General features: G+C 38.4%; 3 protein-coding genes across 10 annotated transcripts in view; 1 reads left to right on the forward strand and 2 right to left on the reverse strand.

The window, feature by feature from the left end:
* Nucleotides 1-679, reverse strand: part of fchsd2 (FCH and double SH3 domains 2) — a 48,581-nt gene extending 47,902 nt beyond the window's left edge. For 2 of the 3 annotated variants that reach the window (XR_014124138.1, XM_081715833.1), the window contains exon 1: nt 321-679. Coding sequence is in view for 2 of the 3 variants with exons in the window: in XM_081715833.1 (XP_081571959.1) it covers nt 321-341 (21 nt within the window). In the remaining variant the exon portion in view is untranslated. The remainder of the gene's footprint in view (nt 1-320) is intronic. The other variant, XM_027009344.3, reaches the window with a different exon arrangement.
* An 8,177-nt stretch (nt 680-8,856) lies between these two features.
* On the forward strand, nt 8,857-9,857 carry p2ry2.1 (purinergic receptor P2Y2, tandem duplicate 1). Its single transcript, XM_027009374.3, is given in 3 exon segments — nt 8,857-9,320; nt 9,322-9,472; nt 9,474-9,857. Coding segments are annotated over 3 exon segments (999 nt in total).
* Nucleotides 9,858-11,867: 2,010 nt separating this feature from the next.
* Nucleotides 11,868-19,898, reverse strand: part of relt (RELT TNF receptor) — a 27,984-nt gene continuing 19,953 nt past the window's right edge. For 5 of the 6 annotated variants that reach the window (XM_035524895.2, XM_035524892.2, XM_081716054.1 and 2 more), the window contains 2 exons: nt 14,881-15,039; nt 11,868-13,920 (listed from right to left, as the gene is read on the reverse strand). In XM_035524895.2, the coding sequence (XP_035380788.1) occupies nt 13,917-13,920; nt 14,881-15,039 (163 nt within the window). In that variant the 3' untranslated portion in view covers nt 11,868-13,916. The remainder of the gene's footprint in view (nt 13,921-14,880; nt 15,040-19,898) is intronic. The other variant, XM_035524894.2, reaches the window with a different exon arrangement.

Consider the following 19,898-nt stretch of genomic DNA (forward strand, 5'->3'; position numbering starts at 1 on the left):
AGCTGGAGACATTCCTTTAGAAATACCTCCAAAACACGCCGAGCAGATGCCTTCCAGGGGGGTGCTGACAAAGTGAAGTCCATCAGCGTAACGATGGCCCATCATTATGCGAAAAGTCTATGATTACAACTTACAAGGGGAGTTGAAATCGCAAAAGTAACGTTTTTGGCCGACAGAAACTACACGCGTTTAAGCGACTTCGTTACAACTTCGTCAGTACGATACAAACAAACTTTACTTCACGTTAGAAGATTAAAACAAAACAAAAAAAAACCCAGTAAGTTCGTTTCTTATAATATCCGGAGAAGGGGCATTCTTACCTTTCTCGGCGGCGGCTGCATGTTTGAACACTGACATGAATAATTCCAAAAAGAATAAGGTCCTAAGAAACTGCGAAATCCGACTGCAACGGGCAGCTCTCGACCTCGGGAAAAGGAGGGAAAGGACAGACGAGCGCGACCCCAGATACGGGACTCAGGCGGCCATGACAAAGCAGCTCCGCTCTCGCAAACCCTGAGCAAATACTGCGGAGCGCAGACAGGCGGGCAGAAAATAATAGAGGAAAAGTCTTCAGAAAAGCAGTGGGGTTTCCCGTAAATACGAGGCACAATAGCGACACTCGGAGGAAATGTCTTCGGCGTCGCAGGGCGCGTAGACAAGGCTGTGGCGCCTCGCCGTGGATCCTCGCGCATGAGTTTTGTCGAACCGTTTTTTTTTTTTTTAATTTCTTTTCTTTTTTTTTTTGTGCACCACGCGCCCGCGACTCTGGACCTGCACAGCAACAAGGAACCGCAGCCGAGCGAGAGCACGTCGATAGACAGCTACTGTCGCAGCGGCACGTCGATCGATAGCAGAGCTATAGATCTTACACTGCCTTTACAAGTTACAAGCTCTTTGTTCCAAGACAAACACTAAAACAGATCTAGACTGCTCCCCGGCAGGCAATCTTTTCTTCCTATTCAAACACCGAAAAAAAATGAGGGCTGCATTCCATTTCTCATCGTTTCTGCAAGCCACAATAGCTTACTCGAGCTGCTGGAACTGTCCATTACTAGAGTAGCCTACGATCCTATACCGAATAGTTATCCTACTCCTCCCAAGTTATATTCAGCGGGTAATTCGTTTTCGAAAAAAAACAAAAAAAAACAAATCACTTTATTAGTGACCACACTAATAAACTTATTTTATGGGAAAGTTTATTATCCAGTTTATAACGCTTTCAGGATAATAGCATTGTGCCTCAAATAGAGGTTAACGTCTCGCATTTTGTTTTCGATCAACTTGTTTTTAGATCCTTTTTAAACATTTGGGATAGTTAGTTATTTACAATAGACATAGTTCCTGTTGATTATAACAAACTGACTGATTTACAAGCTGTAATGTGAATCTTTCATCAAACGTACTGTTCACTTCAGCGGGAAGCTGTGAATGCCAACGAATGAACGTTCCTCTGTGTGTGTGTGTGTGTGTGTGTGTGTGTGTGTGTGTGTGTGTGTGTGTGTGTGTGTGAGTGAGTCAGAGAGAGAGACAGACAAACTGTAAGTGTGAGTGAAAGAACATACATTATATAATAACTTCTTTAAAGTATGGCCTACAGAATATAGATTGTATATCATATATATCATATTCCCTGCAGCCAGAATAGCCTTCAGCCCTAAAGCAGAAGCACAGATGCAAAACATTATTCACATAGTCTTTCACATTATTTCCACTTTTAGCACACAAGTGAGACTAACTCATTTGCATGCACAAATCTAGCAACTATCAAATAACACTCAAGACAGGGCTCAAATTAAAAATAACAGTTTTGAGATATTCTGGAGATCTTCGGCTTGTCTTCTGCTATGTGATAAACTTTTCTCTCTTTTTGTGTGTGTGTGTGTGTAGAGGTTCTGACAGAAGAACCACAAAGGAATGGTTGCACCTTGCACTAATAGACAATACAGGTTCAGAGAATTATCCACAATGCAACTCCATGAGAGAGGCTAGAGGGTCCTACTGACTAGAACCCAAAAATGCGAACATATTAGCCCAGGCATATCGATCCTCTCAATGCCCGCCGAGGGGCTGGCACAGGCTGTTACAAGGGCCTGTTAATTTATAAATGTTTGTTCTCCACTTAAGATGTATTAATAAATGGATTAGGTCCGTTATTTTCATCTATATCATTAAACATTTTACTATGTTATCCTGCATGGCTGTTGTAATAAAGGTTTTAAAGATAGACTAGTGTTCACATTAAGTTCGATTAATTTTAAACACTATTATATAATGCCTGGCCAAAAAAAGGGTCACACATTCTAATATTTTATTGGACCGCCTTTAGCTTTGATTACGGCATGCATTTGCTGTGGTGTTGTTTCCACAAGCTTCTGCAATGTCACAACATTTATTTCTGTCCAGAGTTGCATTAATTTTCCCCCAAGATCTTGTATTGATGATGGGAGATTTGGACCACTGCCTAAAGTCTTCTCCAGTACATCCCAAAGATTCTCAATGGGGTTCAGGTCTGGGCTCTGTGGTGGACAATCCATGTGTGAAAATGATGTCTCATGCTCCCTGAACCACTCTTTCACAATTTGAGCCTGATGCATCCTGGCATTGTCATCTTGGAATATGCCCATGCCATCAGGGAAGAAAAAATCCATTGATGGAATAACCTGCTCATTCAGTATATTTAGGTAGTCAGCTCACCTCATTCTTTTGGCACATAATGTTGCTGAACCTAGACCTGACCAACTGCAGCAACCCCAGATCATAGCACTGCCCCCACAGGCTTGTAGGGAAAAGTTCACGAAAGAAGTTACGACTGTGTTTGTCGCGTTTATTGGCATTGAACAATACAATAAGTACCAGCATTATGGTTTAAAATATTTGTAGTACACTTTTTTCTTTTCATTTTAATTAAAAATAATTTGTTTCGTTTCATGAAATGTCCTTTGTACCCCATGTAATATCTAGTGATTCTGTTATTAGTAAAATAATATGTTTCAATATATTGACTAGAATGACCACATTAATGCTCAAATTATTATTGAATAAATGAAGTAAAGCCAGCTTTAGAGGAAACAAATATTTTCAGGGGTGGACAAAATCAGCTGTTTCAGTAGTCTCCTTCCTCGTGTACTTCTACTACTACTACTGCAGTTGCAAAGTTTACCACCATGCTCACTTCACAGACCAAAACCCCGCCTTTTACATTTGTCAATTAGCTAAATTGATACGTGTTATCAATTAGCTAACTGTTAGAGAAAAGAAATTAATGCAAGCCACATTGGGTTCATATGGGAAATTCACCATCGGACAGGTTCAGGTGTTCTCTCTCTCTCTGTGTGTTTGTTCTATTATGAATCGTTAACGTCATATACAAATGAGGAGAAAATGCAGTAGCACTATTCAGTTAATCACGTAAACGGTAAAATATGCCAGTTCGATTTGCTGTTGTGTTAAATCTACTTTTTATGTAGATACACTTGAACTGAATTGATTCGAAATGCTGTTGCTTCATAATTTATGTTTCTGTATCAATTCTGGGACATGCTATGCTAGAATTCTAGCCTGAATTTAAAGAGATATTAAACCCTGTGGATCGCCAGCGTTTTTTCAATGTCTTAAAAAGAACTCAAAACTCTATTGCTGTGGTGGGAGGCACTCCAACACTATGCAGTCACCACAACCAATCATTCTTAGCAGGTTGGCATAGCTCTTCAGACTGCAGAGAAACCTGAAACCATCCAGGTTTTCCACACACACACACAAAATTGCTGCATGCGTCATTTCATGCACCTCAGTCCAGCATTGTGGAGGTTTTGAGCTTAGCTGGCCAATGACCACCCTCAAGACATAATGGTTGAAGTGGTTGTTCAATTCAAAATCAAAAGACCGGCCCGGATGACCACTTTGGCCTGTTAGGATATGCATGGCTGAGGGGCATGTGAACCAAGCCCCTGAGTGTGTGACTGAGCAGTCGGTTCTCCGGCTGCACACGGTGCTGCGTGTGTGTAGCACACGCTGGGGCATGTCCGACTGAGCAGGAAGAACCTCTGGAGTAATGGGTGGTGCAGAAACGGCTGCAGGCAGAAGCTTGGCAGTTCCACACAAGTATGCAAGGCAGAGAAATAGTGATGTAGAGTGAAAGTGAGAGAGAGAGAGAGAGAGAGAGAGAGAGAGAGAGAGAGAGAGAGAGAGAGAGAGAGAGAGAGAGATCCTTCTTCCAGGGTGATTAAGTCCATCAGTTGCAACTGTGAGTACCAAGCTAATCTGATATTTGTGTTTTAATTCAGGTAGCAAATATGACTTCTGCAATGACCTTGTCAGAAAATCTTATAATTGTTATTCAAATGAAGGTCTGCAAATTATATTTACCTTTACCTTTATATTTATGCAGTTTGCACTTAAAACCTAGGCAGACATAGAACTCAAGTCTTTTGCTGATACAGGATCTAATTTCATTACAAGTGCCATAAAACTTCATGCTTCAAGTCTCATGGTAGATAGTCTCTAACAGTCTCAAGACTGTTTTTGTGTCCTGGCTCCCAGATGGTGGAATGAACTTCCACTGGCTGTCCGAACAGCAGATTCCCTTGCAGTCTTCAAATGCAGACTGAAGACTCTTCTATTTGCGGAATATTTAAATAACCAACTATAACCAATTATCTCTTGAGTAATTATTGGACTTAATTGAGCACGTATTAATTGGTATTGTTTGTTATTGCATATATATATATATATATATATATATATATATATATATATATATATATAAAATGCTTGTTTTGCTTATATAGATATAGAGCTTATGCTTATGTAGCACTTCTAGGTATCAGCAATGATTCCTGTATTTCAGCAGTATTCTATTTCAAATATTTTCAAGTTTGGTTTATTTGTCACATACATAGTCATACACAGTATAACTCGCAGTGAAATGGTTGAATGTTTTGAACTCTGACCTACTATACTGGTTAGGATACGTTCTATGAGCAGATGACAAATCACCTTTGTAAGTTGCTCTGGATAAGAGGTTCTTCTAAATGCTGAAATCGTAAAGGTAAATGCAAAACCAACTTTGCACCAACTGAGCAGTTACAAAAGCCAGATAGTTGAAGTAAAAACAGGTCTTATGAACTGAAGAGCCGTGAGCAACGTGTCGAACTGAGACGCAACACACATTGCAATGTTTATATGTTATTAAGATACAGTAGACACAAGAAGAAAGACTTAAAGGGTGGTGTGAGGTGAGATGAGGGGTAACCGTCTAGGTCGGGTAAAGACAGGCTGCTACGCTATGACAGCTACACTCCATTCTGCAGTGGTGTGATGGTGTGCTGGTAGAACCATTAGATAAATGGGTTAGAAGCTCATAACCCTGATTAATGAAACTCACTTGGAAACATAATGGCAACAAAAAGGAAATCAGAGGAGCACCAAAAAAAGATTATTTTTTAAATGAAGGGGAAAAGAGGCAGTGATTTAATTTGACACATCTTTTCCCTCAGAGCTAGTCTCCTGTTTTCATTCTTCACTGGTATATGAAGTATGGCATAAGGAGAGAGGAAAGTAGTAGAGGGGGAAATGTGAGGCAGATCAGTACATGTTTTATCTTATACAGTACATACGCTTTATATTATACAGTACATGTTTTATCTTATACAGTACATACGCTTTATATTATACAGTACATGTTTTATCTTATACAGTACATACGCTTTATATTATACAGTACATGTTTTATCTTATACAGTACATATGCTTTATATTATACAGTACATGTTTTATCTTATACAGTACATACGCTTTATATTATACAGTACATGTTTTATCTTATACAGTACATGTTTTATCTTATACAGTACATATGCTTTATATTATACAGTACATGTTTTATCTTATACAGTACATACGCTTTATATTATACAGTACGTTTTATCTTATACAGTACATACGCTTTATATTATACAGTACATGTTTTATCTTATACAGTACATACGCTTTAAATTATACAGTACATGTTTTATCTTATACAGTACATACGCTTTATATTATACAGTACATGTTTTATCTTATACAGTACATATGCTTTATATTATACAGTACATGTTTTATCTTATACAGTACATACGCTTTAAATTATACAGTACATGTTTTATCTTATACAGTACATACGCTTTATATTATACAGTACATGTTTTATCTTATACAGTACATACGCTTTAAATTATACAGTACATGTTTTATCTTATACAGTACATACGCTTTATATTATACAGTACATGTTTTATCTTATACAGTACATACGCTTTAAATTATACAGTACATGTTTTATCTTATACAGTACATACGCTTTATATTATACAGTACATGTTTTATCTTAAACAGTACATACGCTTTAAATTATACAGTACATGTTTTATCTTATACAGTACATATGCTTTATATTATACAGTACATGTTTTATCTTATACAGTACATGTTTTATATTATACAGTACATGTTTTATCTTATACATGTTTTATGCTATACAGTACATATGCTTTATCTTATACAGTACATGTTTTATCTTATACAGTACATATGTTTTATATTATACAGTACATGTTTTATCTTATACAGTACATATGTTTTATATTATACAGTACATGTTTTATCTTATACAGTACATGTTTTATCTTATACATGTTTTATGCTATACAGTACATATGCTTTATATTATACAGTACATGTTTTATCTTATACAGTACATGTTTTATCTTATACAGTACATATGTTTTATATTATACAGTACATGTTTTATCTTATACAGTACATACGCTTTATATTATACAGTACGTTTTATCTTATACAGTACATACGCTTTAAATTATACAGTACATGTTTTATCTTATACAGTACATATGCTTTATATTATACAGTACATATTTTATCTTATACAGTACATACGCTTTATATTATACAGTACATGTTTTATCTTATACAGTACATACGCTTTATATTATACAGTACATGTTTTATCTTATACAGTACATATGTTTTATATTATACAGTACATGTTTTATTTTATACAGTACATACGCTTTATATTATACAGTACATGTTTTATCTTATACAGTACATACGCTTTATATTATACAGTACGTTTTATCTTATACAGTACATACGCTTTATATTATACAGTACATGTTTTATCTTATACAGTACATATGCTTTATATTATACAGTACATATTTTATCTTATACAGTACATACGCTTTATATTATACAGTACATGTTTTATCTTATACAGTACATGTTTTATATTATACAGTACATGTTTTATCTTATACAGTACATATGTTTTATGCTATACAGTACATATGTTTTATCTTATACAGTACATGTTTTATATTATACAGTACATATGTTTTATGCTATACAGTACATATGTTTTATCTTATACAATACATACGCTTTATATTATACAGTACATGTTTTATCTTATACAGTACATACGCTTTATATTATACAGTACATGTTTTATCTTATACAGTACATATGCTTTATATTATGCAGTACATGTTTTATCTTATACAATACATACGCTTTATATTATACAGTACATGTTTTATCTTATACAGTACATACGCTTTATATTATACAGTACATGTTTTATCTTATACAGTACATATGCTTTATATTATACAGTACATGTTTTATCTTATACAGTACATATGCTTTATATTATACAGTACATGTTTTATCTTATACATGTTTTATGCTATACAGTACATATGTTTTATATTATACAGTACATGTTTTATATTATACAGTACATATGTTTTATGCTATACAGTACATATGTTTTATTTTGAAACATTCACTCTGGCTTGAAAGATTTTGAATTTTTAAAAAATATTGCAGAAACATTCTGCCTTGATGTGTGGATGGAAGGGGCATTTATAACTGTATATTGTATATTGTATGTAATGGGAAGTGTATTACAATATCTACACTTATTAATATCAACATATAAAATCACTGATCTTGTGCCTACACTTACTGATCATTTCTGAATTTTATATATAATTACAGATTGTAACTTTTCTATTGCCAAGCCCAGTTGGTGACTCGTCCATTTCTGTCCACAGGACTGCGCCTGACCACAGGACTGTTACTGTCCACAGGACTATTTCTGATATTATTTGGGTGACCAACCATTCTCAGCACGGCATTACACGGGCATGGTAGTAGCGTGATGGTAGGTGTTCAGTTGGTGTTCACTTCTTCAGGCCCAGCAGTGTTGCTGGGGATTTCACATGTCAATGCCCCTGCTGGACTGAGAGTTGCCCACCACCCAAAAATCTCCAGTCCAGTGTGCACCTGCAGATAGAAACTGAGGGCATGTACTAAAGGACTTTCTTGGGAATTCTGTTTCCTGTTGGGTTGGAAGTTTAGTAATGTGGCTTCTTGCTTCGAAGCATCACTGCTAGTACAGTAAATAATCACATTTCAGTACAAGTAAACTAAATCATACATTCACAAGAAGGATATTTGATCTTTTTAAAAGTACATTTACTTGTGTTTGCCCTTTGCTATATAAGTGGATTCCAGCTGGGCTCTAGTAGCCAACAAAAAAAAGTTCCAAAAAAGTTAAACTGACATCCTGGAGGTCCACAGCACTGTAGAGTCTAGTGTGTATCTGGTTCTTGTGCCCTTGGAAGGTTATCTCTGATGGGTTAAGATGTTTTAAATCAGCACTGCAGTGCTGCTGGTCCCTCAGGACTAGAGTCAAGCACTCCATTACAATGTGCCTGTCAGCAGTACTGAGTCAGCACACGATCCTCACTTCTCTTCCATGCCTTTGTCACGTTTCTCCAAATCAAGATGGCTTCACTAAACGTTTCCCGAGTTGGTAACATCAGCGGCCAGTACCGCTGGCAGTTTAAAGAAGACTACAAGTACATCCTTCTTCCGGCTGGTTACGGGGTGGTGCTCCTGCTCGGCCTGGTGCTCAATGGCATCACCTTGTACGCCATGCTGTTCTGCATCAAGCGCTGGAACGCCAGCACCATCTTCATGATCAACCTGATCATGTGCGACACCCTCTACATCCTCACGCTTCCCTTCCTCATCTACTACTACGCCGACAAGAACGACTGGCACTTGGACGAGGCCCTCTGCAAAATCGTCCGCTTCCTGTTCTACGCCCACCTCTACGGTAGCATCCTGTTCCTCAGCTGCGTCAGCCTCCACTGCTATCTGGGCGTGCGCCACCCGGTGCACTCCATGAACTGGGTCAGTGCCCTCCGTGCGGGCCGTGGTGGGCCGTGCGGGCCGTGGTGGACCGTGGTGGGCCATGGTGCTGGTCTTCCAGGTGCCTGTTTTCCACTTTGCCCGCACCGCTGACTCCGGGAGCGAGCGCGTCTGCCACGACACCACGTCCAAGGAGCTGTTCAACAACTTCTGGGGGTACAGCTCGGTGGTGTCTGTGGCGTTCTTCGACCCTCCCCTTCTCCGTGGTGCTCATTTGCACCGGGCTGATGGTGCGCGTGCTGCTGCAAGGCGGCGGAGTGGGCGGCTCGGCGTTGCGGCGCTCCAAGCGGAAGTCGGCGAGGACCGTGGTCCTCGTGATGCTGGCCTTCATGCTCGGCTTCCTGCCTTTCCACGTCACCCGGGGTCTGCACTACTGCTTCCGGCACCACAACTGTGGCTTGCTGGAGGCTACCGGTGTGGCCTACAAGGTCATGAGGCCACTGGTCAGCGCCAACAGCTGCATAGACCCCATCCTCTACCTCTTGGCTGGCCAGGGTTTCCATTCCCTAAGCAAGACAACTAAGAAAAGTAGAACATCTGGTGCGAGGATGTATCACTCAACTCCAGTATAAGTAGACGGATGCTACAGAGATCAGATAGGATTTGAATTCTGAATTAGAAGCACAAGACTTTTTAATGAAGCCATAACTAAAACATTCAATATATATATATATATATATGTTCATTACATATTATATTAGAAACACCCACCTTGCACCTGCACTCCCTGGCCACTTTATTGGAACACCGTATGGATTTCTTTTATAAGATAGGTTTTATTTTATTATGGACTGTAGACTCTATTTGGACAACATATATCGACAACATGAGTTGTTCCGGACTACCCCGCTAATTCCACTGTGAGGACAGCACTCTATGAACACATCCCAGAATAATGGACAGTAATGAGAAGTTACTCATGTTATTACCCAAGCAAGGCTAACTGCTGTAAAAAAGGGTGTGTCTGAATGGTCCATAATACTACCAAGGAATATCAGTTTTCCCTTCGACAGAAATGGTCAACAAGACTCCAGTGCTCATCAATTATTTAACAGAAATGCAAGCTGTAGTAGCCTCAGCAGTGTTGCTGATATTGTACCTGATATCAGAGGTTTTCAGTATCATATTAAATACTACTTACCAGTGGAAGGGATAAACAAACAAACCAACACACATAGAAACAAATGAATTCAAATGAGTTAAAAATTAAAATCTAGAGTCAATGTGTTTATGAGAAGTTTGTCTCCAATTTAGCTGAATAATTCTACTACTGTTTGGAATGCTATCTGCTTTAGTTTCAACGATCTCTTGTGATCATCATAAAGTTGAACTTTATCCTGCCCATGTACATAAAAACTACACATAAATGTACGTAAAAGCTGACCATAGTTTCTGACTTTTACACCAGGATGTGTAATTTTCCAAGGGCACGCACCTCTACTGTGTAAAGGTACTTTGCAATTCTCATTTCTGCATGCATTCTAAATCCTGAATGTGTGTACGTGTCAATCTTAAAAACAGAACCCCTCAGCTATATTCTCCTTCACCGGCTCCCCTGCTGACTTATACACACTCTATCTGGATTCCCCATCCTACCACGCCTACTCCTAACCCCGCATAGCCAGCATGGACTAATCCCTATTCCTGCTCCCTCCAGATGACCACTGTAATCCCTTATTATACCCCTATATCCAATCTGTCTAACGTCATCAGGAAATCTTTGTCTCTCATTCCTAATCACTATTTGTTCTTAAGTCATTCCTATCTTAGGGACGATTTGACCTTTTGTCTTTTTTTGTTTATGTTGTTCTTGCTGTGCCTCCTTTACGAGTCATGATGTCTCAAGGTTTCTTCCATGCCACTGTCACCTTTGACACACTCACTGTTTTCTTTGGACTCAGACATCTGTAAATCTAATTTGTGACAATGCCTGTTGTAAAAAGTGCTATATAAATAAATATATTTAAATTTAATTGAAATGAAATGTGCTCCATTTATGGGTCATTGTTCAGTTTTAAGCAGCTTTTCTCTTTTAAGTATCTATTTGCCCAGTAAGCATGCACGTATGAAGCATACACTTCTTTCTTACGTACTTCAACACATCACTTCCATTGTCACGGGACGGTCCCCCCCACCCCCCACAAGTAACGTGGTACGGCGTGCAGGGGGTTTCACCTCATGTGTAACCACACCCTTCATGATTGCACGCACCTGTATGGCGTTTAACATCTTGTTTCATTGTCTGTTTAAACCTCTGTTAGTGTGTGTGTTGTGTTGGTTATTGTTAGTCTGCTACTGTATGTCAAAACACGTATGTAGTCTTTGTTTCACGTTATTGTAGTCGGAGTTTAGTTCTATGTTTAGTGCTATGTTTGCATGATGTCTGTTGGTAATGTTGTGTGTGAGTGCCACTGTTATTCGTATGTTGTGTTAATAAATGTTTCACATTATCGAGGGAGTCTGTGCGTCCTGCTCCACGCCCTTCGGCACTCGGGCCAGCAGATACGTTACATCCATCTGCCGGGGTAACCTGTCTATGTAGTTCTGCTCAGCACTCCTTGTTAGACTTTTTTTAAAAACAGTAACACATAACTGCAGTAAATGTTCTCTTTATTTGAGAGGCACATATCGCAAAGAGCTAACATGAATAATAATAAATAAATAAATAAAAGAAACTAAACAATTCCTTTCCTTACTTGTCAACCAGTTTAGTTATTAATAATTTATTTTTAACAATATGCAGAACCCAGAGATGTCAAAGTATATAAATACAGTAAAATACTGACATATTTAAAGGCTGAATGAAAAACAAGTCCATCAAATGTCATTTGTAACACGCGCATGTCAATGGCATAACAAAGCAGTGCTACTTGTAGCACTCGCTGCCACCTCGTGTCTTCAAAATTAAAATAAGAAACAGGATCAAACAAAACTGGAAGATTGAGATAATTAGGTCATGATTTGTTTGATGTTGGAATACAACAGTATTTCACATATTATACACACGAGCCTATTTCAAACATTGATGATATAACGTTCACCGTACCTGGAACTGGTGAAAAGCGACAGGAATTTCTGTGGCTACGACTGAGCGGAGCGCCCCTGCATGCCCCGTGTGTTTTAGAAACACCCCAAGTTTCCCAACGCGTGTGTCTCCCTCCCCGTCAGTGTGACTGGCTCAAGCAGGGGTTAGTTCGGTGTAAACTCACACGGGGGCATCCTACAGTGGCATGCCGAATGAAAGATATTAAACATGCGCTTGACTACTAACCCTGCTCAAAGTGGGAGGTAGCTTTGATGACACACCGTAAATAATGTAAGTGTTCTGTCGTGCCATAAATGTGCCCTTATTCTTTAGCTAAATAAGTGCCAGAGAATGACATCATTGAGTGAGTCATTTGGAATAAAAACCACAAGGGCCATAGAACAGCCCTGGCTAGAACAGGGCTGTCCTGGAGGGTCACAGCACTGCACGTTTTAGTGTTTTCCATCAATAACCAGACCTAATTTAGCTCAGCAACTAGTTTCGAAGTCCCGGGAGTTACTTTGCATGCGTTAGAGCAGGGTGAACACTAACCTAGTGCGACTCCGACAGACAGGCATGTACAGAGTCTTCCTCCCTGACCCCGCGACTCAAAGCACACATCTGCCTCACTGGATCACCAGTAAGCATGTAAAACATGAGTGTTTGGTAGAGTATTAAATAAATCATCTTGTAGAAGTTTGAGGATTTAAAAGCAGCCACTCACACACTTACACTCGATAAAGGTAGTTTCCAACACAACTTTGCGAAACTGACGAGTGTTCCGGGGTTAATATAAAGTGCTGATGGCAGTGGTTGGGAATCAAACCCGTGCCCAGAGAACTTGCTGCATACCATTAAGGCCAAAAGGACACCTATGAGAGTAAAAATAACTGCGACATTTTCTAATCATGAAACAAGCCCCAGTTTGGTTGCGGCACAGACAAGGGCGATGTGAACCCACTGCCTACGTCTGTACGGCAGAGCACTAATCTTAGCGGAAAAAAACACCTCCTTGCTTCTTTTGCTTTGTTTGTTTGTTTGTTCGTTATTTTTACAAACCATACTATACATATTTACAGTTATTTACAAAATTGCTTTAACGTGAAAACGTGCTGCCCCTGTCTGAGGCTGGAAGCTGAAGAGCCGAAGAGGAAACCATGTAACTAAGCAAACATGAAAAGATGTCGCTGTGGGTCAGAGTGTGAACTAGCACTGTCTAGCCTTAGTATGAGCTGTCTATGGCTATGTTCAACATTACTAAGGTATTATCAAAAGATTTATTCAGAAATTCTCCATATATGCACAGGTGACTTGCCTTCCCGTGTGGAGTCTTCTGGAAGCACACAAGCTCAGAGTAGAAGCAGGCAGTACTCACTCACTCCTGTCTTACTGTTTGTGAGGCCTGAGCTTGCTTAATAAATTAAAATAGTTGAATTACTTCTGTAAAAAACTCAAATCCTTGTTGATCAGAATTCGAGGCTAACTCCCCATGGGGGTAAATACTCCTACTATCCTGTTTCAGTGTCTGACTTCCAGCATAGACCGCTGATGATGTCATCTTCAAAAGGTCTTGGAGGACGTTACTCTTCTTACTCCGCTTGGTCGATCATCTAATATGAAGAAAAGAATTTTTTTTTAAAAAGTGAGAAATGAGTGAAGATGGGAAACTCTGGACTAAGCAACAGACATTTAAAGTTATATTCATACTGGGTAATGCATAACCGGGCTAATGGGCTCCCAAATTAGCCCTTATTGGACTCCTGATCTTTCTTTGATTAAAATCCAAATTGTAATCATCACTGGGACCAACTACTTAATAAATAAATGAATCTTATTTATCCAAGACAAAGAGCACAGAATTACGTTTGATAGATGTCAGCTATATTAATGTAAAATACGGAAAACAGTTTATTGCTATGCAGTAATTCCCATCAGACACTAGAGGGCAACAGAGAGCCATTCAGCAGTGGCTGGCTGATTCAGCACGTTACTCATCCCCAGAGAAAGAGGCAACTCATGCAGAATGAGATAAGTGGATACTGAGCAGACACGAAACAGAGGTGTGTAACCTCACAACTGCCACAGCGGTTCAATGCAGTTCCAGTATTAGCCGTCAGACTCACACAAACTACTCTAAGCAGCTAACACGGCCACTGAAGCACCAATGGGCTGCTGCAGAGGTGGATTTAATAAGGATCTCATCTGGGACAGGATGTGTGGCCCATAATGGCCCGCCATCCCCCACAGGTTACATACATGGCATTCCAGCAGACCACAAAGACAAAAGAAGAGAAGCAGAGAGTGGGAAACCAAAGGGCAGTAGAATGGTGAGAAAAAAGGACGAGCATGCTTCAGTTGGAAGGGAAGCAGAGGAATAGTCATCCACTGAGAGAGAGGGAGAGAAGGAGGGAAGGGAAGAGAGGGAGATGGGAAAGATATAAGAGAGAGGAAGAGGAGAAAAGTGGAGAGAAAGGATTAACTAACAGATTGGGATGCAGGATATGAGAGGGAATAGCTCATAGTGGTGAAAGAATCGCGGTTGTTCCTGTTGTGCAGTCAACATGACTCACGTCCTGTCTGCGGCATGAGGTGATGGAGCTTTGGAGAGAGAGGCCATGCCTAGGAAGGACATCCCCTCAGCAGGCTCAACCAAGTCTGTGTCGCGACCCTCAGTTGAGGTCGTTGATATGGAGACTGGCTTACTCTCCTGGATCTGAGCCACCTGGAACCTGCCAGTAACACACAAGTGGCACATCCTAGTTGGGATCAGGAAGCTACTGTTTTGTGTGTGTGTGTGTGTGTGTGTGTGTGTGTGTGTGTGTGTGTGACCTTGGTTACATCCCAGACCACTTCAAACTTCCAATAAAAAAAAAATCACTTCATATTAAATTAGTGGCTTCTGTACCTTAGGTAGTACAGTATACATCACGTAGGAATCCATTTGGCCTATGAAAGTAGTCAGCTCTGTTTCTCCAGAGCCTGTTTTGGTGTATTTGTGGGCATGTTCATAAACATAAACTAATCATGCAAACTATCTCTTCTTATACTTCGTATAAAGTATATTTAAGTATACGAAGCCTAGAATATCCTTTAAGTCTACACTATACAATTTACATGCTCTCAGACAAACAGCAAAAAATATAATCTATCAAATATCAAAAACCTCAACATTATAAAAAACATTATCCAACAAACACCAACAAATCCAAAATTATCCAACAACAACAAACCCACCACTGTTCACTATAGTTTATGAACCCAAGATTTTTTACCCAAGCACTAATAACTGAACATTATCCAACAAACACCAACAAATCCAAAATTATCCAACAACAACAAACCCACCACTGTTCACTATAGTTTATGAGCCCAAGATTTTTTACCCAAGCACTAATAACTGAACATTATGCAACAAACACCAACAAATCCAAAATTATCCAACAACAACAAACCCACCACTGTTCACTATAGTTTATGAACCCAAGATTTTTTACCCAAGCACTAATAACTGAACATTATCCAACAAACACCAACAAATCCAAAATTATCCAACAACAACAAACCCACCACTGTTCACTATAGTTTATGAGCCCAAGATTTTTTACCCAAGCACTAATAACTGAACATTATGCAACAAACACCAACAAATCCAAAATTATCCAACAACAACAAACCCACCACTGTTCACTATAGTTTATGAGCCCAAGATTTTTTACCCAAGCACTAATAACTGAACATTATCCAACAAACACCAACAAATCCAAAATTATCCAACAACAACAAACCCACCACTGTTCACTATAGTTTATGAACCCAAGATTTACCCAAGCACTAATAACTGAACATTATCCAACAAACACCAACAAATCCAAAATTATCCAACAACAACAAACCCACCACTGTTCACTATAGTTTATGAGCCCAAGATTTTTTACCCAAGCACTAATAACTGAACATTATGCAACAAACACCAACAAATCCAAAATTATCCAACAACAACAAACCCACCACTGTTCACTATAGTTTATGAGCCCAAGATTTTTTACCCAAGCACTAATAACTGAACATTATGCAACAAACACCAACAAATCCAAAATTATCCAACAACAACAAACCCACCACTGTTCACTATAGTTTATGAGCCCAAGATTTTTTACCCAAGCACTAATAACTGAACATTATGCAACAAACACCAACAAATCCAAAATTATCCAACAACAACAAACCCACCACTGTTCACTATAGTTTATGAGCCCAAGATTTTTTACCCAAGCACTAATAACTGAACATTATGCAACAAACACCAACAAATCCAAAATTATCCAACAACAACAAACCCACCACTGTTCACTATAGTTTATGAACCCAAGATTTTTTACCCAAGCACTAATAACTGAACATTATGCAACAAACACCAACAAATCCAAAATTATCCAACAACAACAAACCCACCACTGTTCACTATAGTTTATGAGCCCAAGATTTTTTACCCAAGCACTAATAACTGAACATTATCCAACAAACACCAACAAATCCAAAATTATCCAACAACAACAAACCCACCACTGTTCACTATAGTTTATGAACCCAAGATTTTTTACCCAAGCACTAATAACTGAACATTATCCAACAAACACCAACAAATCCAAAATTATCCAACAACAACAAACCCACCACTGTTCACTATAGTTTATGAGCCCAAGATTTTTTACCCAAGCACTAATAACTGAACATTATGCAACAAACACCAACAAATCCAAAATTATCCAACAACAACAAACCCACCACTGTTCACTATAGTTTATGAGCCCAAGATTTTTTACCCAAGCACTAATAACTGAACATTATGCAACAAACACCAACAAATCCAAAATTATCCAACAACAACAAACCCACCACTGTTCACTATAGTTTATGAGCCCAAGATTTTTTACCCAAGCACTAATAACTGAACATTATGCAACAAACACCAACAAATCCAAAATTATCCAACAACAACAAACCCACCACTGTTCACTATAGTTTATGAGCCCAAGATTTTTTACCCAAGCACTAATAACTGAACATTATCCAACAAACACCAACAAATCCAAAATTATCCAACAACAACAAACCCACCACTGTTCACTATAGTTTATGAACCCAAGATTTACCCAAGCACTAATAACTGAACATTATCCAACAAACACCAACAAATCCAAAATTATCCAACAACAACAAACCCACCACTGTTCACTATAGTTTATGAGCCCAAGATTTTTTACCCAAGCACTAATAACTGAACATTATGCAACAAACACCAACAAATCCAAAATTATCCAACAACAACAAACCCACCACTGTTCACTATAGTTTATGAGCCCAAGATTTTTTACCCAAGCACTAATAACTGAACATTATGCAACAAACACCAACAAATCCAAAATTATCCAACAACAACAAACCCACCACTGTTCACTATAGTTTATGAGCCCAAGATTTTTTACCCAAGCACTAATAACTGAACATTATGCAACAAACACCAACAAATCCAAAATTATCCAACAACAACAAACCCACCACTGTTCACTATAGTTTATGAGCCCAAGATTTTTTACCCAAGCACTAATAACTGAACATTATGCAACAAACACCAACAAATCCAAAATTATCCAACAACAACAAACCCACCACTGTTCACTATAGTTTATGAACCCAAGATTTTTTACCCAAGCACTAATAACTGAACATTATGCAACAAACACCAACAAATCCAAAATTATCCAACAACAACAAACCCACCACTGTTCACTAAAGTTTATGAGCCCAAGATTTTTTACCCAAGCACTAATAACTGAACATTATCCAACAAACACCAACAAATCCAAAATTATCCAACAACAACAAACCCACCACTGTTCACTATAGTTTATGAACCCAAGATTTTTTACCCAAGCACTAATAACTGAACATTATCCAACAAACACCAACAAATCCAAAATTATCCAACAACAACAAACCCACCACTGTTCACTATAGTTTATGAGCCCAAGATTTTTTACCCAAGCACTAATAACTGAACATTATGCAACAAACACCAACAAATCCAAAATTATCCAACAACAACAAACCCACCACTGTTCACTATAGTTTATGAGCCCAAGATTTTTTACCCAAGCACTAATAACTGAACATTATGCAACAAACACCAACAAATCCAAAATTATCCAACAACAACAAACCCACCACTGTTCACTATAGTTTATGAGCCCAAGATTTTTTACCCAAGCACTAATAACTGAACATTATGCAACAAACACCAACAAATCCAAAATTATCCAACAACAACAAACCCACCACTGTTCACTATAGTTTATGAGCCCAAGATTTTTTACCCAAGCACTAATAACTGAACATTATGCAACAAACACCAACAAATCCAAAATTATCCAACAACAACAAACCCACCACTGTTCACTATAGTTTATGAACCCAAGATTTTTTACCCAAGCACTAATAACTGAACATTATGCAACAAACACCAACAAATCCAAAATTATCCAACAACAACAAACCCACCACTGTTCACTATAGTTTATGAGCCCAAGATTTTTTACCCAAGCACTAATAACTGAACATTATCCAACAAACACCAACAAATCCAAAATTATCCAACAACAACAAACCCACCACTGTTCACTATAGTTTATGAGCCCAAGATTTTTTACCCAAGCACTAATAACTGAACATTATCCAACAAACACCAACAAATCCAAAATTATCCAACAACAACAAACCCACCACTGTTCACTATAGTTTATGAACCCAAGATTTTTTACCCAAGCACTAATAACTGAACATTATCCAACAAACACCAACAAATCCAAAATTATCCAACAACAACAAACCCACCACTGTTCACTATAGTTTATGAGCCCAAGATTTTTTACCCAAGCACTAATAACTGAACATTATGCAACAAACACCAACAAATCCAAAATTATCCAACAACAACAAACCCACCACTGTTCACTATAGTTTATGAGCCCAAGATTTTTTACCCAAGCACTAATAACTGAACATTATGCAACAAACACCAACAAATCCAAAATTATCCAACAACAACAAACCCACCACTGTTCACTATAGTTTATGAGCCCAAGATTTTTTACCCAAGCACTAATAACTGAACATTATGCAACAAACACCAACAAATCCAAAATTATCCAACAACAACAAACCCACCACTGTTCACTATAGTTTATGAGCCCAAGATTTTTTACCCAAGCACTAATAACTGAACATTATGCAACAAACACCAACAAATCCAAAATTATCCAACAACAACAAACCCACCACTGTTCACTATAGTTTATGAACCCAAGATTTTTTACCCAAGCACTAATAACTGAACATTATGCAACAAACACCAACAAATCCAAAATTATCCAACAACAACAAACCCACCACTGTTCACTATAGTTTATGAGCCCAAGATTTTTTACCCAAGCACTAATAACTGAACATTATGCAACAAACACCAACAAATCCAAAATTATCCAACAACAACAAACCCACCACTGTTCACTATAGTTTATGAGCCCAAGAT

This window comes from Electrophorus electricus, chromosome 6 (genome assembly GCF_041902795.1).
Source record: "Electrophorus electricus isolate QZ-2024a chromosome 6, ASM4190279v1, whole genome shotgun sequence".
Taxonomy (NCBI): Eukaryota; Metazoa; Chordata; class Actinopteri; order Gymnotiformes; family Gymnotidae; genus Electrophorus; species Electrophorus electricus.